Source organism: Pithys albifrons, chromosome 8 (assembly GCF_047495875.1).
Source record: "Pithys albifrons albifrons isolate INPA30051 chromosome 8, PitAlb_v1, whole genome shotgun sequence".
NCBI lineage: Eukaryota > Metazoa > Chordata > Aves > Passeriformes > Thamnophilidae > Pithys > Pithys albifrons.
Genome location: NC_092465.1, coordinates 18082397 through 18109383, shown reverse-complemented (window position 1 = coordinate 18109383; position 26987 = coordinate 18082397). Strand labels below are relative to the sequence as shown.

Here is a 26987-nt window from a genome sequence, read left to right as displayed (position 1 = left end):
CAAACATTTCAGCTTCCATAGCCAGCAAATTAAGCAGTGCTTACAAACATAATCCTTCCAAATAAAATTGAAATCCAGCTTAGATAACACTAGTAGATAACAAATCCATACTTCTAAAGGAATAATAACAAGCTTTAGGCATTGACAGTAGCAGAAGTGAAGCAAAAGGCAATACTCTGTGGTATTCTTGTCACACCTTCAGCTGAACTAGAATTATAGCATCAGTGAAATTCATCCATGCATGAAAGTTTTCCACACCACAGGACTCAAACTGGAGATAGCTGACAAGGATACTAACAGATCTTTCTCGAACATTTTTTTTATTTCTGGTTGCCTACATTTCCTAATGAGAGTAGGCTCTTTTGTAATGAATTTAAGCCAATGATAGTAGATTTGCTTTGGAAGAAAAACACTACATCACTGTAAGAAAAGTCATTCACTGACTATGAACAGGCTGGCAAGGTTATCATGTGATAGATAAATGAATTTGATGGCATGCTTAATTATGCAGATTTTATGGACTAGATATGCCACTTAATGGTTGCTACAGGGGACAAGAATCAACCTACCATGAAAAATTGTCAACTAATGTATTGGACCTGGCAGAAATCATGAATTTCACAGAAGTTTAGTTTCTCAAAACACCAAATAATTGAAGCCTAATCCTCAAAACTACAATGAAATACTTTTTAAGTTTGTCCTGTATTTTCCAAGTTTACTGAAAGCTTGAATAGACACACTGTCTGTTTATTGACATTGTATATTTTTTATTGTAGGTTCTATCCTTAGGGGCTGATGTTCTACCAGAATATAAACTCCAGACACCTCGCATCAACAAGTTTACTATATTGCACTATAGTCCTTTCAAAGCCGTCTGGGACTGGCTCATTTTGTTGCTGGTAATATACACGGCCATATTCACCCCTTACTCTGCTGCCTTCCTTCTGAATGATAGTGAGGATCGCAAGAGGAGAGCATGTGGATATTCCTGCAGCCCACTGAATGTTGTAGATTTAATTGTGGATATTATGTTTATCATTGACATTCTAATAAACTTCCGAACAACATATGTAAACCAGAATGAAGAAGTGGTAAGTGACCCAGCAAAAATAGCAATTCACTACTTCAAAGGCTGGTTCCTAATTGACATGGTTGCTGCAATACCTTTTGACCTGCTGATTTTTGGCTCTGGCTCTGAAGAGGTAAGCTTAAATGACTATGAAATCTTAAAGTTTAAATTCTTACTTTACCACCACATTCTGTGTATCCTAAAGTATCTTTTACTTGTCAGTTACAGGCTGCTTAGTACTTCCACCCCATCTTTAAAAGTTAAACTAAAATTAAATCATAACTTTCACTGACACAGAAAATGTTGAATGACTCAGCTAGTGTTTTTCAGTTATACTATATTTGATACTGTCTTTACAAATAATGAAATAAATATATTGTGTATGAAAGACTTTTTCAAATGCTTTTATATAAGAACTGCTCCTTTGATTTGCTGCTTCCTTTATACAAACTGCTCATAGTGCATATAAGTGCTGTGTTTGCACCAAAGTATTAAAATAAATTTTCTCTGTTCAAAATCTTTAGATCAGATGTTTATTTAGCACAAAACAGATTGATTGAAGTGCAAACTATACCAGTTACCAAAATGATTTGACTGATTTCTATTTTATCAAAAATATGGAAGAGTTGGGATTAACTTTGCCAAGCATGATCTACATCCACATCCTATCTATTCAATAGAGTGAAAGTGTTCAATATATGCATTCAAAATGACCCAAAGGTGTATAAAGCATATGGTATATTCTGGATTTCTGACCTAGCCCTGCCTCCTTCCAAAAAATTTTATTTAATTTAAGGGCTAAAATCGTAATGTATTTTTTGATGAAAAGTGAACTGACAAATAGATAATTGTGTTTGGTTTTCTGTGATGCACAGAATGCAGCAGTTTTTTGGAAAAAAAGCAGCAAACCAAGCAAAAGGTAAATGAGGAGTCTAGAGAAATATGTAGATAATACCATGCAGTAGAAATAAATTCTATTAAGGGAAAGCAATAAGAAGAGAAAGAGTAACATAAAGGACAAAGGGATCATGTTAATAGTTCTCTTACCAGAAGAGAACTTTTCTATTAAGAAGGTGACTAAAAAGCTTAGAGATTTAAGTGAAAATTTGATCACCTTTTGCATTCATTGTCTGTGGCAGGTCTGAATTTCTACAGATATTTTTTTCTGTGGTTTTGAAAGCACAGACATGTGAAAGACAAATATTTTGATAATGGCATTACTTCTAACTCTGACCACAACATTCCCCTTCAGGTGTGGTCCATTTCTGATCACTGAGCACTTATCATTGACAAAAATTACTTGCAGTGATTGGAAGCATGAAGCATAAAGAATTACAACAGGGACCAATTCCAAAATACACTGATGGAGTGCTCTTTGGATTTGCCCCTGAACATTAGTCTTCTACTTCCCCTGTTACAGATGTACTTAAGAGCAAAGCGTCAATTGCTAAAGTCATGCTAAAGGGATAATTTTAACATAAAATAATGTAAGGATTACTAAGAAACAAGTGCATTCTTGCAGGTGAATACTCAAGTAGAAAAACATGGAACTTAAAACAGAAGTTACTGGACTATGTAATGACTTTTCCAGAACTGCAGATATAAGTAAACTGATTCTTTACTCCCTCAAATCCTAGTAATTGAAGAGTTTCACTATCTGGGAAAACTGCTTTGTTTACCTAAGCAGCAGTGACACTCTATAGATTATGTCCTGTTCACCATGCCATCATGGCTTCTCTCTCTCATTCATGACATTGAATATGTCAATCACTTTTTCTAAGCTGCTGCTCATTGCAGTTTTTCTTCCTACATTGCTAACTATAGTATTTCCCCAATGATCCCTTTTTCATAGGTTAGCAAGAAGAAGCAAATGTAACTGTCAAAATGGAGCATTTTTCATTTAATAGGGGTTTTTTTCCAGTCATAAGGGTTATCTTTTTTTATGAAATAGCTCTTTTTTGTTATCTAGAGATTCTTCAAATAAAATCCCCTATGAACAATTATATTGAATAGTCTTTTTATTAAACAACATAAGCTCATAGAGAGCTCCATGTGTGCTCATCCAGCTTTAAAACACCTTGATATCAAACAGAGTCTTGAAAGGGCAGGCGATAATAATCTTAATACCACATGCAGCAACTCTCTGAAGGCTTCTATTTGAGCCATACTTTGTCAACCATGGGAGAGCAACAGAGCTAGACAGTTAAGTTTCCATTTCAAACATAGGGAATTAAAATAATTTTAAATTATTTTTTCTGGTTAAACAGACTAACACAGAAATTGTTATGGCTAGTAGTAAATCATTCCCCTTTTTTTGTGTATATGTGGTAAAGGTTAAGTGGCATCCCTGATACTTGGGAAGATAAAAATAATGAGTAGATGGACTTTTTACTTTCTGTTCTTTGAGTAGTTTATTTTTAATCACTCTACTCAGATGATGAGTCTGAGCTGGATTTTTAAAAAATAATAGCTGTAATAGCTCCTTAAAACACACATGGTGTGCATGTACAAGGGGAATCCTGCTTAAGATTACTCAACATTTTAGACATATGCATTTAAAATAATACAAGTTTTAATGATCAGCTTTTCACTTCAAAAACAAGTTAAGTTGCAGGAAGAATTCAGATTGATATTCAGGCAATTAGAGTTTCTTTCGTTTCATCTAGAACCTATAGCAATGAAATATTCAAACAAATAATGGTAATAGTTTTCTGCAAGTAAGTTTTCATATTTCTAGGGGGTTTTTTTGTTTGTTTGGTTGGTTTTTTGATTTAGAACAGAGAGAACAATTAGCTGGAATACGCAGAAAAGCATGAAAGCTTTCACTTTTGCTGTTTGTACAAATTTTAGTTATCAGAACTATTTTAAAGAATATAATTCAAAATTCTAGCAACAGGAAAAATGCTGCCTTAGAAAAAAATATACATGATTATGTATATATCCAGCATACTCACAAAATATAAGTGCCTTCTAGGTCTAGCAATAAATCAAGAAAATATGTGAGGTTTGGCTAAAATGAAGATATATAAATCAAAGTACTCTTATTCTCTTAGTTTTGACATCTTCATTCCATTACACACTGTATCTGTTAAAGAAAAATGAAAAGAAGAATCCCACTTTTCTAGATTTGAGATTGAGCCTCATTGTTCTGACTGCATTTCCAGTGACAGAATCAGTACTTTGCCCCTTTCCAAATTAAAATATATTTGAAAATCAATCAGAAAAAACATCTCTGGAAGAGATGTTTTACATGGAAGAGATGTTCTACATGGAAAACATATTCCAATGAATTTCAAGTATTTTACAATGAAAATTGTTTATCTGATCATACAGAAGCCTGCCTTTGCTTTAGCAACTCTATGGACTGAGTACAGTCCAGGAGGGTGCAGCATTTAGGTTACAGTCTCTGGAAATTTATGTGGCTGACTGAGAAGCAAAGAGGAAATTGTTACTGCTTGAGTAAGCAGTTACTTGTAGGACTATTTTGGCATTCCTCTATCAAATTATCAAAGGCAGTTGAAGCACCAGAATACTTCTATAAATAGGGAGTTTTGGTTAATTGAAATATTTTTGTTTAATTGCTGTGTGTACTAACATTTTCAGCATCCACATGCATACAGCATAAAAATCTTCAATAGTGACACAGTGCTTATGAGAGACTGTTAGAGTAATGAAATATAGATTGAAAGACCAAATTCTGGTATTTATTTGAGATTTTTTAAGGGAGAAAAAAGAGTTAACTATGTTTGATGCTATAGAACATATTCAACAGGCTGAAAAAAGTAGAAATTTGATGATGGTTTTAACACAAAATGTGTGAGGCAGGAAATTATTGAGGACCTTACAATGCCAAGAAATGGCAAAGGACCCTATAGTAAATGAAATACAGCTTAAGCAAGTGCACAATAATGCACATTGGAAGACAGTTTGAATTACTCAAACACATAGTGGGTCATTGGGTTTAAAAAAGAGACACTTAAAAGATGACATTACAGTTTCACACATTACCTATAATAGATAATATGAAAAAAGAAAAAGAAACCCCAAAACTCAGAAATCTAGAGGACAGAAGGATTTGACCGTCAGTGAGTTGCAAATGGCTTTTGCACAGACAGAATAAGATTTATGCAAATTAATTAGGTGATACCAGCTTGCTATTCCAGTCTGATACAATAAACTTCTCAAAGATGATCTCTGCAAACAATGTCCTCCTCTTTCAAACTGTGATGTAATCGGTTTGTCCATTAAAAGACCCCTCTGCTATGGTCATTTCAGGGCTTGAGAAATTAACAGTATAAACTACACTCACCGTTAAAAATGAAGACTAATTAAAGCTAAGAGCATCCCCTTGTAGTATTATAAGGATTTGGATAAGGAATTGGATGGATGGGATGCAGACAGTTAGTTGTGGTCAATAGCCCTATGTCCAGGTGGAGACTGGTGTTGAGTATTGTCTTTCAGGACTTTGTCTTGGTACTCGTGATGTTTAATATCTTTATCAATAACACAGACTGTGAGATTGAGTGCATCCTCAGCAAGTTTGCAGATGACACCAAGCTGAGTGGTGCTGTTGACACAACAGAAGGAAGGGATGCCATGCAGAGGCACTTGGACAAACTTGAGAAGAGGGCCCATGAGAATCTCATGAGTTTCAACAAGTCCAAGTGCAAGGTGCTGCACTTGGGTCAGGGCAACTCCAGACATGAGTACAGACTGGAAGACAAACTCATTGAGAACAGCCTTGAAGAGAAGGACTTTGTGGTTCTGGCTGACAAAAAGCTGGACATGGGCCAACAGTGTGTGCTTGCAGCCCAGAAGGCCAACAGCATCCTGCACTGCATCAAAAGAGGAATGGCCAGCAGGCTGAGGAAGGTGATTCTGCCTCTAACACTGCCCTCGTGAGACCCATCTGAAGCACTGCATCTGGCTCGGAGACCTCTGCACAGGAAAGACATGGACCTGTTAGGGTAGGACCAGGGAGGGATGGAAGAGATGACCAGATGGATGGAACAATCCTCTTATGAAAACAGACTGAAAGAGTTGGGGTTGTTCAGCCTGGAGGAGACTCCAGGGAGACCTTATTGTAGCTTTCCAATACCTAAAGAGGGCCTGTAAGAGAGATGGAGAAAAACTATTTAGCAGGGTCTGTTGCTAAATAACAAGGGTAATGATTTGTAAGAAAAAGAGGGTTGATTTAGACTAGATATAAGAAAGAAAGCTTTTACAATGAGAGTGTTGAAACATTGGAACAGGTTGCCCAGAGAGTTGGTAGATGCTTCATCCCTGGAAACATTCAAGGCCAGGTTGGATGGGGTTCTGAGCAACCTGATCTAGTTGAAGATGTCCCTGCGCATTGCCGTGGCGTTGGACTAGATGACCTTAACAGGCGCCTTCAATCTAAACTATTTTACAATTCTACTTAGCTCATGGAGAGAACCATGTAGGCATGAAGGAACCATTGCAGGCATAATGTAGCATTTCTTTTTTGTGCTATTACTAAAGTTAAAACAGAAAAAAACCACAATACATGTTTACCACAGGCCTGTCTGTTATACTACAGCTAGGAAAAATCAAGCGGCATTTTAAAAGGCCAAACAGCAGAATAACTACATGAGGAAAAATTATCAAAACTACATTGGCTATACAGGTTAACAAAATGTTAGATTTGCAGATTTGAATATATAAATAATGCAATGGAGATATCTAAGCTGTTAAGTTTTGCTTTTTTTTTTTGCCAATGAAAAAGTAAATTTGAGGAAATAGAAAACCTGTTTCAGCAGAATCTATTTAAAAGGAGTATTACCTTAAGATCTTTATTTTTTTAGTAAATCTTACCTGTTAAGAAAGAATACTTCAATGTATTGTAGGGATTTTAGATTGTGAAAGTACTTAAATATGTTCCAATGAATTCCGGTTTAAGCAAGTGCTGTTTATCTAAGTGCTAAATGGAGTACTGTTTGCAATGAATATATTATAGTGAGGGAAAATAATCCTGTACCCATCTTCATGAGATTCATAGTTTCAGTAGCTATGAGATTCCTGTATGCTTCTGACTCACAGTAAATATTGCTACGGATTAAAAAAAAATAGGAAAGTCAAGAGGGAAGGAAAGGGCAAGGAGAAGGAAAAGAGAAAGAAAGGAAAAGGAAAGGAAAAGGCAAGGCAAGGCAAGGTGAATGAAGGTGAAGGTGAAGGTGAAGGTGAAGGTGACAGGGAAGGGGAAGGGGAAGGGGAAGGGGAAGGGGAAGGGGAAAGGGAAGGGGAAGGGGAAGGGGAAGGGGAAGGGGAAGGGGAAGGGGAAGGGGAAGGGGAAGGGGAAGGGGAAGGGGAAGGGGAAGGGGAAGGGGAAGGGGAAGGCAAGGTGAGGAGAGGACAGAAAAGGACAAGAGAGGACAGGCCAGTCAAGTAAAGGAAAGGTCAGGTGAGGAAAGGAAACGCAAGTCCAGGAAACGAAAGGCCAGGAAAGGCCAAGAGAGGAGAGGGGAGGGGAGAGGAGAGGAGGGGAGGTTGCTATTTGCAGATGTGAATTGTTGGCACCAGATTGAGTAGGATGGGTAACTGATAGAGTAGAACCTCTGCCTCCTTGGGTGTTCTGCCTATCAAAGTATTCCAGCACATCAGAAAAATTACATTGCATGAGACTTAGTTCTGAAGCCAAGAACTTCTGGCCAAGTGAGACATGGGAGGTGCACTGTTTCGAGGTGTACTGTTACTATGTGAAGGCTACTTCTATGCTGAGAAGTGGACAGCATGTAAGGCACACCAAAACTTGCAGATCATGTTTTCCACCTCTACTGCCAGTTATATTTTAGTGTCAAAGCCTCACCATTGCAATAAAGAAAACTAAAACTCAGGGTGAGTTTCTTGATGCTTAAAAGCAAATCTAGCCTCATTCATTCTGACTTCAGCCCTGAAGAGAAAGAGTTTGCTTGTACTATACCCCTTCCACATACTCCAGAGCTCACACTGATACAGTATCTAAGCATAGAGTTGACACAGAGGAAGCATAATGTTAACAAGTCTTATCTTAAGAATGAGATGGAATACTGTTGACATATTGTGGATTCTCAGTCTACCATCTGACCTATTTAAGGGGCACTGTATGAATATGTGTCCTCTTGCATGACATCAGGATGTACAACTCTACACCCATCTTACCCTGCTAAGAACAAATGTTAGCTTTTCTTAAGGGATCATAAATATTAATCCTGATCTACCTTAAAAAAAAATTACCTAAGGGCTATATTTGCATGCTCCTGAATCTCAGCCAAGGAATAGCATTTTGAAGGATATGGTCTTTCATACTCTCGAGCTCACAAACCTTAATTTGGTAATGATAAATTCCCCCTGAAATTATTCTTTGGGATGTGAAATTGAACCAAGGAGTGTTCCCCACATTATCCTCTTGCTCATTTACTCAGAAAATATGAACAATATATTCAGTTGGTCACTGAGAAATGAAGCCAAGAAAGACTCTTATTTTGTTAAAAAAAAAAAAAAACAAAAAAACTCTTTGGCTCTTATTTTGGGATTTTACTCACAAACCTGGTATGTATATGTATGTATGGCCAAACTTCGTGAACGAAGATTTGGGAAGGGCTCTCCCCACGTGGGTGTGCCCTTCCAGCCTGCGCAGTGGATTTTAGGTGAGGCTCAGCGTGGGCAGAACTGGCCCCACCGTTTAAGTCCTGAGGTTCATCTGCCACGGCCGAGCGAGCTTGGACGGTGCCAGTGAAGTCCTCAGGACTAGAACCTACAGCACCCGGCATTTCCCAGGAGGTCTCCCATCCAAATACTAATCCGGGGCTGACCCTGCTTAACTTCCAAGATCTGACGGAGGCATTTAACTGCCCATACAAACCTGGCACATGCAAGGATTTAATAAAACATAAAAACTAGCCTAGTAATTGTTGCAAGAAATCTTTAATGTGACACACAGTACTGTCAGAGGGGTTTGTGAGGCTTGGAAAACTTTTCCAGTTAAGTGCCATGTAATATACACGTATGTTAAAAAGGCAGTAAGAAAATCTTATTAAAAATGTATTCAGTCTTGGCACTTACTGAATACTTTAATACACATTCAGACTTAATGCAGGGAAAATGGTAGCTGAGTTATTTTTGAAATTGAGTAGTTCCTATTTACAATGTTGTCCAAGGAATTAGCAAGTACAAAAATTATTTACTAATTGATATTTTCAAAATTATACTAATAAACTTTAGATTCTTTTAAAAAAGATCAGAGCCTCAAAGAAGCTACTAAGAATAATAGTGCAGGTTTACACTAAAAAATTTGTAATATATTCCTGATTTATAACTGCCCCAAATTATTTTTAATGCTACAGTACTTTTTTACTGGCTTCTACTCTTACATATGCAAGATGCAAAAAACATTCATCTGGAGTCTGGCAACAGTAACTTTTCCATGACTTTCTGTTCACAGGGCTTCATCTTCTTTCACATGTATAGAGTGTTCTTACCATTAAAAAAAGGAAGAATATTTGTAGGTCACAGAATATGCAGAGTTGGACAGGACTCACAAGGATCATTAAGTCCAACCCTGAGACCTGCATAGGACCATCCCCAAGAGTCACACCATATGTCTGAGAGTATTGTCCAAATGCTTCTTGAACTATGGCAGGATTAGTGCTGTGACCACTTCCCTGGGGAGCCTGTTTAGTGCTCAAGCACCCCATGGGTGAAGAAACTCTGGGACATTTCTGCCCTCTTACTTCTCTCTTCTCGAATATGTGTGACAGAGCATTTGAAGGGTTTTTAAGTTAGGATCAAATATAGCCACACAGCCTTGTTCAAAAATACTTATTACTTATATGGCCTACTAATTTTGAGTAGTTCCAATAACTTACAGAATTTATCATGTAAAAAAAATCATTAATGTAATGGATCATTTAAGTCCATTACAGTGCATGGAAGAGTCCAGATCAAGTAAAATATTCAAAATGATATTTAGCAGAAAGTGACAACTTCAATATATCTTAATTTTAAATGTGCATCTCTTATTTTCTTCACTGTTCTTATAATGAATTTGATCATTTAAAGAAAGTGAAATTAATTACATTGAAACTGGTTCATCTACTTCTTTTGTTGATTCCTCAAAATAATGGAAATCGCAGTGGTTTATTTGTGCTTACTATTCACGACAATGCATCTGCTAACAGAGAAATGTCTTCTTATTTTTACAGACAACTACATTAATAGGTCTTCTGAAGACAGCTAGACTGCTGCGTTTGGTGAGGGTAGCACGGAAATTGGACAGATATTCTGAATATGGTGCTGCAGTTCTGATGCTCCTCATGTGTATATTTGCACTAATTGCACACTGGCTTGCTTGCATTTGGTATGCCATTGGAAACGTAGAAAGACCTTACTTGGCTCACAAGATTGGTTGGTTGGATTCTTTAGGAGAACAACTAGGAAAGCATTATAATAAGAGTGATGCAAGCTCTGGACCATCCATCAAGGACAAATATGTTACAGCACTTTATTTTACCTTCAGCAGTCTGACAAGTGTAGGATTTGGAAATGTGTCTCCAAACACCAACTCAGAGAAAATCTTTTCCATCTGTGTCATGCTGATTGGCTGTAAGTAATTTTATTTTTTTTAATCTTATTTTTTCTTAGTGTTTGAGCAAATGGCTTACCATTCTAAGCTAATAAGATTATAAGCATGCAGCCGGAAGGGCAAATTCCCAGGGAAAGCAATGTTGTATGCAAAAATATGTTGTGACTCATTCAGTGTCAGGAAGTAGTCAAATTGCTTGACTACTCAAAATCTGTTATCCAAACTGTCAGAAGTTTTGTGTTGTGTATCAATGTCTGTATGCAAATCCTATATAGGGTAGGAAGCTGAGTTTTGAGTGGATTTGGGGAACTATATCCCATCAAATTTGGATAATCGTAAATATATTTTATTTTTTTATTTAAACCCTCAACCTATAAATGTATGCATAGCTTTTAACTCTGCCCTTTGTTCTTAACTGGAACATAGCCTCAGTTCTTTGGGTTTAGTTCTGCAAGTCTGTAGAATTAGGTGAACCCAATTTACAGTGCTAAATTCAGGTCTACAAATCTCCAAAGACTAAAATTACCAACTTGGCTATGGTTTAGTGTTCAAGCTTCATCTGCTAACTGAGTAGGTACTGATCAAATCAGTAAAAAGCTTTAGATAAACTAATTCTACATCTCTGAAAATGTAACTACTCTCATCTGAGCTGTTCTATATGGAATGTACATTGCAAGAACTGTGGCATCATCTGCAAAAAGTCAATGTTATGACTTAAGTAAATTTTGTTTCTGTTTAATCCAGCATTAATGTACGCTAGCATTTTTGGAAATGTATCTGCAATAATCCAAAGACTCTACTCGGGAACTGCACGGTATCACATGCAGATGCTGCGAGTGAAGGAGTTCATACGCTTTCATCAGATCCCAAACCCTCTACGGCAGCGCCTTGAGGAATACTTCCAGCATGCATGGACATACACCAATGGCATTGACATGAACATGGTATGTTGTTCTGTTTTTCAGGCAGAGATGCTGAGGAATGGATCAATGCATGAGAATTTAGAACGAGATTGTAAATTTTTATTATTTATAAGCTGTAAAAGTACAAACTGAAGAAGAGGAATATACAGCAAATATTGAGAACCGAGTCAATACAAACATTATCTGCCTGGGTTAATCACATGCTGTATCAGAAATCAGAATTATCACTGTGCTTGAGAACTGCAGGTGACTATTACATAAGCTTAAATAGAGAAAAAAAATCATAGACTTCTTATTTCAGACATACCTGTTCCAGAATTTTGTTTGTTCTGTGGCCACCACTTGGTGGTGGTGTCTACAGAGTTACTATTCTATAAAACGTGAAGATCAATTCTTTTTCAAAATCCTACTGTTTAATTTAGAACAGGTATATTGGGAGGGAGTTGAAGAGGCAGGTTTAGTTGCAGGTTTAGTTGCAGGTTTAGTTTTTCAAAGTGAAATATTTGAATCACATGATATTCTGAATAGTAGTTCCCTTGCATTCACAACCACATAGTTTTGCACTGAAAATCAACACAGCATTACTAACTATTTAGTCAATCACAGAAACACATTTCTAGGAAGTAAGAAGGCACAACACTCACATTTTCTGTTCTTGATTAAACAAACCCTATAAACTCTCCTTATATAAATATATATTATGTGGCCAATTGAAAACAAATAACAATCTGCTAATGAATAAAAGTAAGCATCTCTATTTCTGGTTTATTTTCTGGAGACAGCAACGTTTTTCTGAAAAATTGACATCTATTTGAAGACACTGAGATCATTGTGCATCTTTAGCATCTGTGAATCTGTGTCTCTAGAGGGATGCTTTCCAGAACTATTCAGAGTCGGAGATTACAGACTTCGCAAAGCTCTCCATAAAGCTGTCAAGAACAAGAATATCTATACATTTTTGTTACAATTTAATTAGAAATCAACCTCCAAAATTCTGACATAAATTCAAACAGCTTCCACATGGTATCTATACATACATTTGTGAATGACTGTCAGAGTGATACACTTTATGCAGTAAGCAGAAATGATGGTCTTGATTAAAAGCTTTCATAAAGCTGAATCACCAACAGTTTGACTTTCCCATTACCATTAAGTAAAGCAGATCTTAAAAATAAGCCAGAAAATTAAATATAGTGGGCTTCACCTCCCACTTTGATGAGTGTCCCCTGCAGAGGAATAACATGCCCAGCGCAGGACAAGGATACTTGTATAAACCTCTGCTGGGGATTACTGCAGTGAAAGGCAGCATCAGTAGCTTCATCCTGTGTGGCACTGAATGGCCCTAATTCCCTCTGATAGCAACGGGATTGTGGGGTACTCAGCACTGTGCAGGATCAGGCCCTTAAGCTGCAGGTGGGTGCAGCCTAAGCCTAAAGTAGCTCACTGAATTATTTCTGAAGATATTACAAAATGATGTATGCCTTAACTAATTCATTACTACTAATGGATGTACTAAGAACACCTGTTTCATATGAAATAATAGCTAAAACTGGATGTGTTGTCAGGTGAAATGTTGCATAATTCAGGAATTGGTGTACTGGAATTAGTCTTGGATTTGTTATTAATGTGAAATAACAACTACATGGATTAAATAGACCATTTTCTGCAATATGATTGTGAGGCAGTATTTTATGTTAAATAAAATGTGGAAAAAACCCCAAGCTCAGTATCTTTTTTTGTTATATTTTATTCTTATTCTGTTCACAATTCTATCCCTCAAGTTTTATGGCAATCACTTAATTTCCTTCAAAAGTGAGTTTGAAAGTATTACACTTAGTGTGAGGATAATATAAGAACTGTGTGATTTATGTTGTACTTATGAAAGATTTATCTCTTTCCTGTCTGCTTCACACCTAAATACATGGAATAACACCACCCACTGGTAAGAGCAGGAGGTATTTATATAAAACTTAATTCCAGTATAAAGTGTGGAGAATATCCATGTTATCTGTCGGGTTTAGAGCTTGTTAATGCTTTCTAATTTTAATTCTAACTTTTTGCATGATGAAGGGATAGATAGCAAAGGGAAATAATCCAAGTAGAATCAGATGTGGGGCAAAATGGTTACTTAAAATTAGACATTAAAAAATGCTAATCTAACCACATTTATTTATCACTGTTTTACCCCACAACTCAAGTCATGCTTCTCTGCCCAAAAAAGGTCATGTGCATATTGGTTTGCATTAGATAGTTGCTCTGTAGGAATGTCACTCTGACAAAGTTGCCATGCTGGTGATCATTCTGCATTTTCCTTTCTGTGAATGCTCTTGGTTCAAACATATATGCATGTTAGCACAAGCACCAACAAAGTTTTCTTGGTTATAAGCCATGTGCATATGAGTTGGACTTGCATGTGTTATTTACTAATTTTGCATGAAATATTTGCATTTACACAGAAAGGGCTAATACTGTCCTCAGACAAATGTGTTTGACTCCTGCCAATATTTACTTGGAGGTTTTTTGCAAACATCTGAAGACAGAATTTCATCCAATATCTTTTGGGGTTTTTTTAGTATGTCATAACTGAAAGAAACAAAAATGTAGTCCTTTTTCTCTCTCCTTTGAAATATGAAATGCATAATAATTTACATTATATATATGTATATGTACATGCAACATATATACACACATTCATATATATATATAAATAACATTGGAGGATATATTTCAAAAGAAGCTTTAAATTATATTCATTAATACATTTATGAATTCAGGAAAAGTGGAAAATAAAAAAAGTTAAACAAAAACTTTTTTAACCTCAGAAGTAATACTGCACTAAGGTTAAACTTGATTTTCTAAAAAAAAATCCTACACTTTAGATAGAAAACCAGAAGATACTCCTTTATGCTCATTTGAAATAGTTGAACATCAAATTAGCTGTAAAGACTTGCAGGTGAAATATGCTGAGAACCTTGTTTATTTGTTCATTTGCTCCCTTCTGCTTCATTTCTACATCTTTTTGATTATGTTCCATTACATAATGTATTTTGATTAAAAACAGTTCCACATAATTATGCATGGACTGGATAAACAGGATTTGGGATTTATTTTAATCTGGATAAAAATCTTGATCTATAGAATAAGCATAATTTAAATCATATCCCTGTGATATACACTGGCAAAATCAAATTAGAAAAGAAAATATTTACAGAGCATATTGTTTTATGAAAGATGTCACCTGTCCCAAAGATTCAAATTCTTTTCATTCTTTAAACTATCCTGTTCTGTTTTTCCTAAACTCTCTTTGCCTTCTTTTTCCCCCTTCATTCCCACGTTATCAATCCAGCACTGATAACGGCATGCCTATGATGCTTACCCTGAAAAAGATGACATATTTAATGTTTGAGATACTTTAAGTTATGCATGTATTTTTACAATCCTGTCCCACCCCTTCCTTTCATGGATCTTCTGGGCATCCAAATAGATTTACTGGTGTATTTTACACTTGAAAAGTGTTCAAAGGAGTAAATAAGTGGGACAAACTTTGAATGGTATTTAGCCAACTGTACGCATTAATGAAAATTTTGGGTGTGGGACAGATTTTTTTTTTGTATTTTGGGTTTTATCCAGTACCATGAAAGGAGAGAGGAAGTCAGAAATGTTATGCATATATTTATGACTTCTGCTGCAAACATCCAAGCAAATGGTGAATTTTACACTTGTGATAAGTTGTCTCGGTCAGCAGAGCACACATCTATCTTGAACCATCAATGCTACCTTAGCAAATAAAGGACAGGCTCACCATTGCTTTGTTAAGGCATCTTTTGTAAGAAATTGGACACTGGTACCTAGTTAACATCACTACATTTGTTATTCTTGCTTTTCCTCCCACTGTGATCACTTCTTACAATAAAAACAATTCTACCAATAAAACCATTGCCAGTAATATATTTGAAGCAGAAAATTAGAAAAGTAAATGAAGATTTAAAGAATAGCAAAGAGCAGTTCTTTGTACCATCAGAAGTGTAATGCAAATTAGACCTGTTGAAACAAAATCTAGTAGTAAATGTTTAAACAGAGATAATGTGTCATCATGTTGGAAAGTAGTCCTACTGTCTGTCTATATGTCAGAATGGAAATGGTAAGACATCTAAACCAGTCAGAAGGTACCTCAGATATAATTAGCTGTAAATCTGTTCTATCATTTCCTATAACAAGACCACTTAAAAAACATGAATGTCTGCATTGAATTGAGTTACAGAAAAGAAGACCCTAGAGAAGGAAAAAGACTCTCAAGAATGTCCATCTATTGCTAAATGATTCTTTATCATTCTCCCACTGCATTGTATTTGGTGGTCTAAAGTCTCAAAAATAAGAGAAATTAAATATTTTTCAACTCTCATAGTTTTGGAAAGATACAGATCTCATCAGTTTCCAACTTCTACCGACTTTGAACTTTCCTATTGCTAAGGGCGTCAAGAGTTGAAGAAACAATTTTCTGTCTTCCTCATCCAGCAATGTATCATATCTCAGAAATCACCTTTCAGATGTACTCAGAAACTGAAATAAGATTATAGAAGAGTGATTCACTGCACCTCCTTTAATTTCAACATGAAAACATCACACATCCATGTTGTAGAAATGACTGAAAACAAAAGATCCTAATTCTTGTCAAACTTCAATCTCATTGAAAGGCGAATTAGCTCATCATCCTCACACACTGCTTCTCTTTTCTCTCAACTGTTGTAAGGAACTCCTTCATATACTGAAAATTTAAAAAAAAAAAAACCTCTGTATGAAGAAGAGGATTTGTTCTTTATCCTACCTGGAGCCCAAGAGCTGCTGGAGCGGAATTTTTGCCACCTGTGATTTGATCATTCTTTTCTAAATTATGAAAACCCTTGGAAATGCTTTGACCTTCTACTTATAGAAATACTTTATTTCCATAATCAAATCAATTATCAGAGGAATAGTAATACTAAATTGTTTCTAGAGATAAAGCTGTTGAATTACAGAAATGCTTAGGCTAGATGAAGATATTATTAAAATTTGAGAGTCAAATGTTTGTGATAAAACTAAATCCCACACTACTCTCCATCAGAGGAAACACCTACTGTGGGACACAGATCCTAACTCAAATATATGCAGCATAATTTGTGCAGCTAAAGAGTCCCAGATAAGCCTTAAAATTAGGTGGCAGGAAGAAGAAAATTAAATATATACCTTATTTAACCAAATATATGAATTAATATAAATTTCACTCATTCTTACAGAACAAACTAAGAAAAATGTTAATTTTTAATAAAAAGTTCAAATTATGCTATTCAAATATTTTGAGAAATTTCAACATTTAGTAATGCCAATCTCAACATAGCCTGAGATCTCTACTATGCACATGGGAACCAAATAATAATTAAGTATGTGCAGTCATGATACAAAGCATACCTGCCTATTTGTACCTTCAGCTGCTCAAATTTTTTGCTGTGTTAGTTTTTCCATGGGTCATTTTCTCAAACCGTTTCACAAGGAGACATCACGACAAGTCAGGAATAAAAAGCTAATATGGGGAAGGACCAGAATTCCTTTTTCAGTTTATGCAATCTTAAATTGCCAGATGAACCTGAGAGTCTACCTTTATCTTCCCCTCTATATTCTAGATGCCTGCCACTCATAAACAAGCCTGACTTGATTCTAGGACAAGAAAGGTTTACTGAAAATTAGTTTCGACATACCTCAAACAGATGCACAACACACAAGAGCCCTCTTGTGCTCTCTTCAACTGCTGCCTGGCATTTAATGTTTTATCCCAACTATACTTCAATAGAGAAAATGTGTGACAGAAGATTATATGCAGAATTAAAGGAATTTCTTTTACTACCATCCTGCAGGGACTGGAGTATCTCTCATTCTAGGAAAGGCTGAGAGAGCTAGGACTGTTCAGCCAGCCTGGAGAAGTGAAGGATCACAGGGGGATCTCATCAATGTGAACAAATACCTGAAGGGAGGGTGGAAAGAAGGTGGAACCAGGCTCTTTCAGTGGTGCCCCGAGACAAGACCAGAGGCCACACACTGAAACAGGAGGTTTCATCCAAACATCAGGAAACACATTTTTACTGTGAGGAGGACTGACCACTGGTACAAGTTGCCCCAAGAGGTTGTGGAGTCTCCATCTTTGGAGGTATTCAAAAGCCCTACAGACACTGCCCTGGGTTACCAGCTCTAGGTAGCCCTGCTTGAGCAGGGCACTCAGACCAGTTGACCTTTCCAACCAGAAGTCTTTTCCAATCTCAACCATTCTGTGATTCTCTTGGTATGGAGTGGGGTATATTCATGTTTAATGACAATTATTGTATCTAATATCCTGGTTTGCTTCAGTTTGGGCACTTTCTAAATGTTTTCTTGGTACAGATGTCAATACCTATTCCAGAACCAAGGACAGAAAACATAAAAATTGTTATGAATTTCATAATTTATCAAAAAACCACAAGGTTATCATTGCTCCAAACTTGTCTGAGGTTAAGGCACGAAGATGTGTCCAATTTGTTGTCACAAATGTGTGTGATATATGTGTGAGTGATACCTTGTTGTCATCCTGGAAAAGCGCAGTTAAGGAGGCCGGACTTCCACGAATGAGACCCCTACTATCCTAACTTAACTTTAATCACTTATTCCATGTGCCACAGAGATAAATCAACATTGTTTGACACGAAATAAATTTTATTCCAGACAGGAAGAGATAACTGAACATGCACTTGATAACTATCAGAGAGAGATAATTGGAGCCTATGGTCACAGCATCCTAACTGATTTAACCTTTCTTTCTTTTGTTTGTCTGGGGGTTTTTGTTTGTTTGTTTGTCATTTTTTTAAAGAGGCATGATTAAAGCTGATTTTATACCTTTTTACATGTCTTTTTAAAAATATCTGTCTGTATCTCTTCAACTATGCATGAGTTCTGATGCCAACATGATTCTAACCATGAGAATCCAAGATTTTTCTCACCAGGGCCCAGTGGAGTCACACTTGAGGAGATATTGAATGTAACTATAGAAACATGTTAGGAAAAATGCAGCAATTTAAACTCAAGCCTGCATTAAAATTATTTAATAATTTGGAATTTTTCATTTATGATAATTTTATTAAAGAGCAATTATAGCTTTAAATTTTTAATAATTTTATTTTTTGCATTACTTCATCTTGCATTCATGAAATGTCAAGAATTTTGCTTGCTACATTGGAGTGTGACTTAAATATGTTTAAAGACTCCAAAAAGTGAAAAGAAGTGAAATTCAATGAAGACTTTTGTTATTTTTAAGCTAATCTTAATATTTTGAAGACTGCATTAATGGCTTTCTAATAGTTAGTCAGTATGTGTTCACATAATATATTGATATTGATTCTCATTTTATAGTAACTAAATATAAGAAATAGAGGTGGAGGTTTGGGTTGGCAAAGTGTTGTCTGTACTGCACAACATACAACTTATTTTGGAAACATCAGATTCTATATAGTGTCAGCTACTGGACTTAGATTAAATACCTCACTACATACAATGTGCATGGTATGATAAGCTCCTTTTAGCAATGTTGTTTATAACAATATTTTAACCAATTTATTTTCAAATGAGCTTCTTTCTTGCATTTCTGTGCTTGTACTAATGGAGTAATCTCCAAAACTCCACTGGATGTCAATGCTATTTGGTCTTCCTTCTAGACATTTGATAATAAAGAGTAGATGTCTTTCCTCTCTGATGTATAAAACTATTTTAGAGTGTAAGCTCCATGGGGCAGGGACTTTTTAATCACAGATGCTTGAACAGAGGCTGGTGTCTTTCAGATCTTTGGCATATAAATTGTTAACTAATATGCAATGATTTTAGAACAGTTTCATGTTAAGAACTAATTAATTATAAAAATAATTGTTTCTTTAAAAGAATATCAAAAGTATCTTCAGAAATATATGCAACACTCATGACCTGCATGGTTTTTGCTTAATGGTAAAATACAATCCCTTGAGAAGTCAGGTAAACAGCTTAAAATTAATACAATTTATTCTAAGTTGTGCTTCTGACTTTCTAAAAATTCAAATACCTTTTCTTGTTAAGTACTTCTGAATTCAAAATATGTTTCCTATTTTATATCCTATAAAAAATGGAGCTTTTCTAAGTTGTATTCAGACAGATTCAAACTAATGCTAAATAAGAGTTCAATACTCATATGACTGGATAGCAATTTCAAAACAAACCCTTGCAATATTTCCCCACCTGTATCATTTGACACACATTTGTTTATCACTTTCTCAGTATCATTCAGTAAATAAGGCTACAGCTTTTTTCTTTCAATATATTACATTAAAATAAAAAGTGTAATTGCTATTTCTAGTGGTGTGATAGTTACTGAAAAGAGAGTGGCACCACATAAGCTTTCCATTTATTGCATTTTCTTTTGCTTACTGTTGTTGAATGCTGGCTTTTTCTGAGGATGTATAAATTTCATGTGGTAATGCCCTAAAGCTCATAACATGTTTGTATATATGTGTGTTAAAACATTCTGTTTGTTATTTCACAGCATTGATTTCCATTAACAATTATAGAAACATTTCAACACAGTTCAAGGTACTAATAGTTCATTTGTAAAACGTATCTTGGCTTGTGTGGACAGGAGCCTCATACCAGAAATGTGTTCATCTTCTTTTAGCAGGGATATGAGTTGTAAATGTCTGTGGAATACGAGGGAGTGCACAGACCTTTATTGTGCTGAAGTAGGAATTAATATAGCAAAAAGTGAATGTATTTTGGATGTATCTTTTTTTCTGTGAAGAAATATTTATATGTTTATATAAAAACTGTGCAGAGGAGAAACAGGAAGGAGTTAAAAGACTGTTCTGATAACAAAGATACATTATGTTCACATATTCATGAGACTTGTAGCATCAATACAGCTTTGTCATTAGAAATATGCAACAGTTGCAGCCGGTCCTAGGGAATGCATGTGACCCTTTCATACCTCTGACAGCAGGTAACGGGATATAACAAAGGAAGGGTAGTGCCTGATAATGTGACAGCAAGGCAGGGGCACAAGGTGGGCAGTACTCCCATGAAGTCAGTAGCAGAAATGTTTATATATTTGAAAAGAATGAGAGGTAATATTATCCCAGACAATTTAGATAAGCTCACATATAATGACCACACTGTAAATAGCTCACTTCTTTCCTTCTAAACGAAATTAACATGTTGCCATGGCAGCCAAGAGGAATCCTGTGGTTCTATTTCAAGCAAACTCCCATTGTTCTGAGTAAGACATAAGCAAGGACTACAGAAACTAGCCCTGTGGTTTGCTGAACTAATCATCTGCCTATGTAAATCTGCATTACATCTTTGTTTCAGTGGCTCATGTTGCTTTTTCCAATAATAATCAAAGTCCTACACTCACAAGCAAAATATACTTAACATAAAAATCCTAATAAAATGGCTTATCTCTGAAAAATATCTGATCTTCTTCAGATAGCTCTCATTTTACAAATGTCATGGTTATTTCAGCAAAACCACTGATTTTTTAATAATTAATAAAAGGGAAATAGAGATGTTAGTCCAAATAGGTGAAATTCAGTCAAGCCTCTGACTTAGCTGTCTTATTTATTTTACTGCAGTACATTCATTCATATACTTCAATACCACTTCTTGCAAAGAAACAGACCTTAATAGCATATTTTGCAACCCCTATATAGATTAGCACTTGCATAACATGCGCATTGTATAAACTTTACCATGTAGATTACACTATGCTCTTGTTCAAGTCTAATGCTCTGACAGCTCTTAGAGGTACCTCTGTTTGTATCTCACTTCTTTCTTTTTGTCCAGGAAGAAAATATGAAAAATTATATAGAGGAATTTTCATAGCATTCACATGAAATCATTATGCTTGCCTTTCCAGGTCCTGAAGGGGTTTCCAGAATGCTTACAAGCTGACATTTGTCTGCACCTCAACCAAAATTTGCTTCAGAATTGCAAAGCTTTCCGGGGGGCCAGTAAAGGCTGTCTTCGAGCTTTGGCTATGAAATTTAAGACAACACATGCACCTCCTGGAGACACTTTAGTGCACTGTGGAGATGTTCTCACTGCTCTTTACTTTGTGTCAAGAGGCTCTATTGAAATCCTTAAGAGTGACATCGTTGTAGCCATTCTTGGTAAGTAGATTACTACAAGGCCTGATAAAGGAGTCAGAGATTTGGAAAGAAATATTCATTGATGTTCCTGGGGAAGAAAAATTGTAAGTGTTTCACTCACTGTTACTTAAAATCAAGTAAAGAACTAATGTAAGGAGAAAAGTCTGTATTACTGTAATAATTCATGTGCACCACAAAGCCCACATTTTTGGAATCTAAAGACATCTTTAGTCAGATTTCTCCCTAGGTAAAGAGTAAGCTGCAAGTTGAGGCAAGCAGATATCCAATTACTGCAGTTCTGATTATGCTGCAAGAACCAAAGTCAAGGACACCCTTTTCTTGAACAGTAGTGAGGATATTAAGACTCAGAGACTGCCCTATAAGCTAACTGGAGGAATCTACTTTAGGCATTCAAAATGTATTCTAGAGGTTTTCAGAAATATGCATTTCTGTCCCCTGGGCATATAGAAAAAGAAGAGAATAACAGATTAATCTGATCTAGGTGTAATAACACCAGTGTTTCTGCTATATTTCTTATTAACATGTTCTTTTTACATAGCATGGTGAGTTACTTGGGTTTTTTTCTAATGAAGTTGACTCAGGGCAATGTTCAGTTCAGTTGGGAGTTCACCTGTGTCACGTGTAAAAAGGGGCAGAAATACAAAGATTTCTTGTCCCACCTGCATGAATTTATTTTTATTTGGCTATAAGTGTCCCCAGAATATCAAAGGCTTTTAAAGCCCAAAACAGTCTGTCTTCATCTTACATGAAGAGACCCTTCGCTAAACAGATTCAAGGCCATGAACAGGACTTTTGATGCCATGATATGAGGACAGCACTTAATAGCAAGGGAGAACCTTCTTCATAAAGTTCTCCTATAAGTTATGTTGCTGACAGCACCAGAAACAAACCAGATTAACACTAGCAATTCTCAAAATAACTTCTACTAATACCAGTATGAGACAACTACTGTGTTTTTCGCATGTCTGGTGATAATGTCTAACTGCATGACTGAACTTAACTACTAACAAAAACCCAAAAAACCAGAAGCAGGCTCCACAAAACAGCACAACTTGAACCTCAATCCAAAACTCAAGCAACAATACAAAACTCAAGCAACAACAAACCATGACAGATCAATTTACCAAGAGGAGAACAAAATCGAAACACACTAGTTAACACAAAGCCAAAAAGAAATACTATAGTCCCCTCCCACTAGCTACACATGTTAACTCACTAAGATAAGGAACTGCACACCCTAAAGCAAACCACTAACAATGAGCCAGCAATAAAGTACAGTGTAACAAACCAAAACTAACAACTTTTTAAAAGTATAAAGTAAGAGATATATACACCCAGTAAGTTACAAAGTGTAGGGCAAGGTAAAATTAGTATCAAAGTAGCCAAGTATAATTAGTAAATAAGGTATCTATGGGGCATATCAGCTCTCTATGCCTTCATGCTTTAGCAGAAACCCAGGTATTTGCAGGGCAGTGCCACTATATCTCTCCCAACCTACAGCTTCTCACACCAGAGACTGCAGTTTGGAGTTCCACTCTCCCAGGGAATGATAGGTTGGACAGAAAAACAGTTGTGCACAACTGCAGCCAAAAGAAAACCTTCTGTGTGCCCACATCTGTTGCATGATCCATGAGGCAGGATAGTGGCTTCAGTTAATAAGTCTGTGGTATCATGAAGAATCTGCAGAAAAAGAATAGAAGATGCTACAAATGAAAATTACTCTACAATGAAATCACAAAGAAACCTAACAAAGTTTATCAATACTTAGCCAAACATTTTTAATTCATTCCTCTTTCTGAAAAATGTACACAGAGAAATGAACATGAAAAACATTCAGTCCTTTGTTCTCTGGAGCTGGAAAGACTTCAGTACAACAGAGATAGCATGGATGAAGTTTTCAGTCTCAAAAAATATTGCAACTTCATCAAAGAAATCAAAGACTTCTGAGAAATGCTGGTGGTTTCCCCACAGTTTTTCTCCAATAATCAGCACTGTCTTATGTGGATGAGTTGAGTCTGATCAGTGTTGACATGACAACAGCAATTCTGTGTCAAATCCTTAGAAAATAAACTGCCTTTGGAATCTTCCATCTCTTGCAGCTTTGCAGACAAGATATAAAAATACTGCAACCATGTCAATACTCTTACTGAAGAGAAGGTGTTATATGCCTTGAATAGGGTTCTCTGCATTCATATACATTTAGTCCAGAAGGACTATACTGGCCAACCGCTGTTATGTTACTGACTCCTGTTACATTTCATACCTTTAACTATGTTATGTCTACTGAACTGTATTTGATGAAAGAAAAGCACTAGTGTTTGATATGAAGACATAAAATGATGAATAAGTGATCTCTTTTGTTGGCAGTTTATTTCCATATTTAATCATCTTTATTTTTAAAAATGTGTGCTCTATTTCCACTATAATATTACCTTTCTTCAGTTTCTTTCTATTGGTTCTTGCTAGGCATTCCTTCTTGTATTCTAGAAGTCTTGACTACCAAGTAATTTTTCCTCTCTAAAGAATATATGCAATATAATCAGGTTATCTCTTAATCTTCCTATGTTCTTTAAGATCCTCACTGTAAATCAGACCTTAAATGATTTTTTTGCATTTTTTAGCTGCTTACTCACCCAGTTTCTAACTTCTCTTTTAGAACTGGAGAAACCAGAACTACTCTTAGTAACATAATGTAAAACTCAGAGAGGCAAAATCCCCCCACAGTATTCTTTTTTTACCAGGCTGCCATTTGTCCCTTGCTATGACTCCTATTATTTTCCACAAGTGATTTCCTAGCTCCCCCTCAATTCCCGTTTGGCAAGTAGCCCTGAAACCCTTCATTTAGAGCAGGTTTTCATTGCTCTGAGGCTGCAGCTGCTCTGCATTGACGAAGGTCAGGTGAAGATTTGGCAAAAATGAGCAACTCAATAGAGATGACAATTTTAATAAACAAGTAATGTGAATGTGTCACCACTGGCTGAAAGAACTGTAATGGTATTAAAACAGAAGCAGCCATGTTTAAGGAGCTTCTTTAAAACAACCTCTGTATCTCAGAAGTTTTGCATTCCATCTGAAAAATATAAAAACTTAGTGTTCTACTAAACTCTATTTCAAGTATGGTCAGTTCCTTCATGTAATTCTTTAAAAAATTATATTACAGGCCAGATAGGTCCTGTACCAGACTGAACAGTAGAAATGGCATCTTTGACATCATAACAGTAGGACTTAAATCACCGAATAATGTTTTACAAGAAAGGACAAAGGAAACCCTAGTCATGTTGTTTTGAAGAAACTGAAGAAAAATTGGGATGAAGCCAAATTTTCCTTTCACTTAGTCCAGTTCTATGCCTATGCATTTTTATTTATTTTAATAATTTCACTTTTAATATTTAATACTAATATTTTTTCCTAACAATAATGTATGTGTAATGGTAATATGATGGTATCACTTCATGCAAAATCAAGTATTATACGCCACTATCATAAAGCAATACAACATTCAATTTAATGACTTATTCATGTTTAAAATAATAACCTCCATCTGCTTTTCTTTCTGCAGGGAAAAATGATATTTTTGGAGAGATGGTACATCTTTATGCAAAACCAGGAAAGTCAAATGCAGATGTGAGAGCTTTAACTTACTGTGACTTACATAAGATCCAGAGAGAAGATCTACTAGAAGTTTTGGATATGTACCCTGAATTTTCTGATCTCTTCCTCACCAATTTAGAGCTGACTTTTAATCTGAGAGATGAAACTGCAAAGGTACATGCTGGTACATGCTGGGCCAAATCTGCCCCACATTAAAATAACTTGAAAATAGCATTTGAAAAACCAAGGATACAAAATTTAAAAGCTAAAATCCTGAGGCCAAATCCTTTATTAAAAAAGTATACTCACCTGATTGGTCCTACTGAAGTCAGTTAAACACTGCAGAAGTCAATGAAATTATTCAGATGATGTTAATCTAATAGGATTTGGTTCTATATTTAAATAATATTAAAGCTTCACCCAGGGGGATTTTGTTAATTCCATGGAAAATATGGCTTTTTTCAGATGACTCTAGCCTAGGTCACCACAAGGGGAACTTTTGACACTAAATATAATTGTGCATCCATAAAATAAGGATAAAACAGATTATCCAGATTCATTATGTGTCTAGCAATAAAAGATATTTAATTGCCTTTCAAACATGAATTGTTAATTCTCTGATCTTGGAGTGCACTCTACCTACTAGGAGACTAAAAACTTACAAGGGCCCTTTAAAATTTCAGTCAGTCTTCAGATTTGCAAGGATTTCTTGGTCTCTCTTTACCACAATGACTATGCTAACTGTCCCATTTTGCACAAGTTGCATCTTCAGGAAAGTCAAAAAATTACCAATGACTAGTTTATATCTCATTATTTCTGAGGTACTGCCATTTTGTGGTTTCTGACTATACTTAGGAGAATCAGAGGTTCAGTGAGAAGGAACCAACATAATTTGGCCTCAAAGGCCTTCTGAAAAACAAGGAGATAAAGAACACTAAGTTTTAGGCTCTAAATGATAGGGATATCTTAAATAAGTTTAAAAAATATAACTTCTGACATGAAATATCACTTCTTTTTATGATGACACTTTTTAATAAAGGATCTTCCTGAAAATAAAGGGCCAATTATATTCTTTATTTTCAGTTATCCTTTTGTATGTATTTTAAAGTCATAATTATTAATTAAATGTGAAATATACTACAATGAATGTATAGTCTAGAGATAAATTTAAGTTAAAAGGGAATGTTCACATATTTGAAAAATTCCTTAAGGATAAATTCACATTAATGATTTCAATCTGAGCAATTATTTCTTCCAGTTACACTGTCATCAATGTTTTATCATTATTTCTTCCTTAGATCTGAGAAATTTAAAAAAAAGAAATCCATCTTCTGTTCTGTTGTGTAAAATACAAAGAAAGTTCCCACCGCTTATGTACCTTATAAATTCATCAATTGTTATTTCTTACTGCTGTACCACTCACTAAATAAAAATCATTATTCTTCACAGAGGCAAGGAAGGGAGGAGAGGCTCACCCTTGCTTCTGAGCTTGCAAAACCACTGGTTTTAGCAATTCCACTTATTTTCCACTGTCTATTGCAATCCAGAAAATTGTCCCCCAAAAGACACAATGAGCACATTCTCATCTTCAAACCATCACTCAAATCTAAATTTATTGTCTGAATAATAGATGTTTCTGC

The 26987-nt window shown here is 35.7% G+C and overlaps 1 protein-coding gene across 1 annotated transcript in view; it reads left to right on the top strand.

Moving 5' to 3' along the window:
- Positions 1–26987, top strand: part of KCNH7 (potassium voltage-gated channel subfamily H member 7) — a 209232-nt gene that overhangs the window by 160285 nt on the left and 21960 nt on the right. Inside the window, exons 7-11 of the mRNA XM_071562509.1 lie at positions 777–1202; positions 10270–10669; positions 11394–11593; positions 21504–21756; positions 25316–25521. Of these exons, the coding sequence (XP_071418610.1) occupies positions 777–1202; positions 10270–10669; positions 11394–11593; positions 21504–21756; positions 25316–25521 (1485 nt within the window). The remainder of the gene's footprint in view (positions 1–776; positions 1203–10269; positions 10670–11393; positions 11594–21503; positions 21757–25315; positions 25522–26987) is intronic.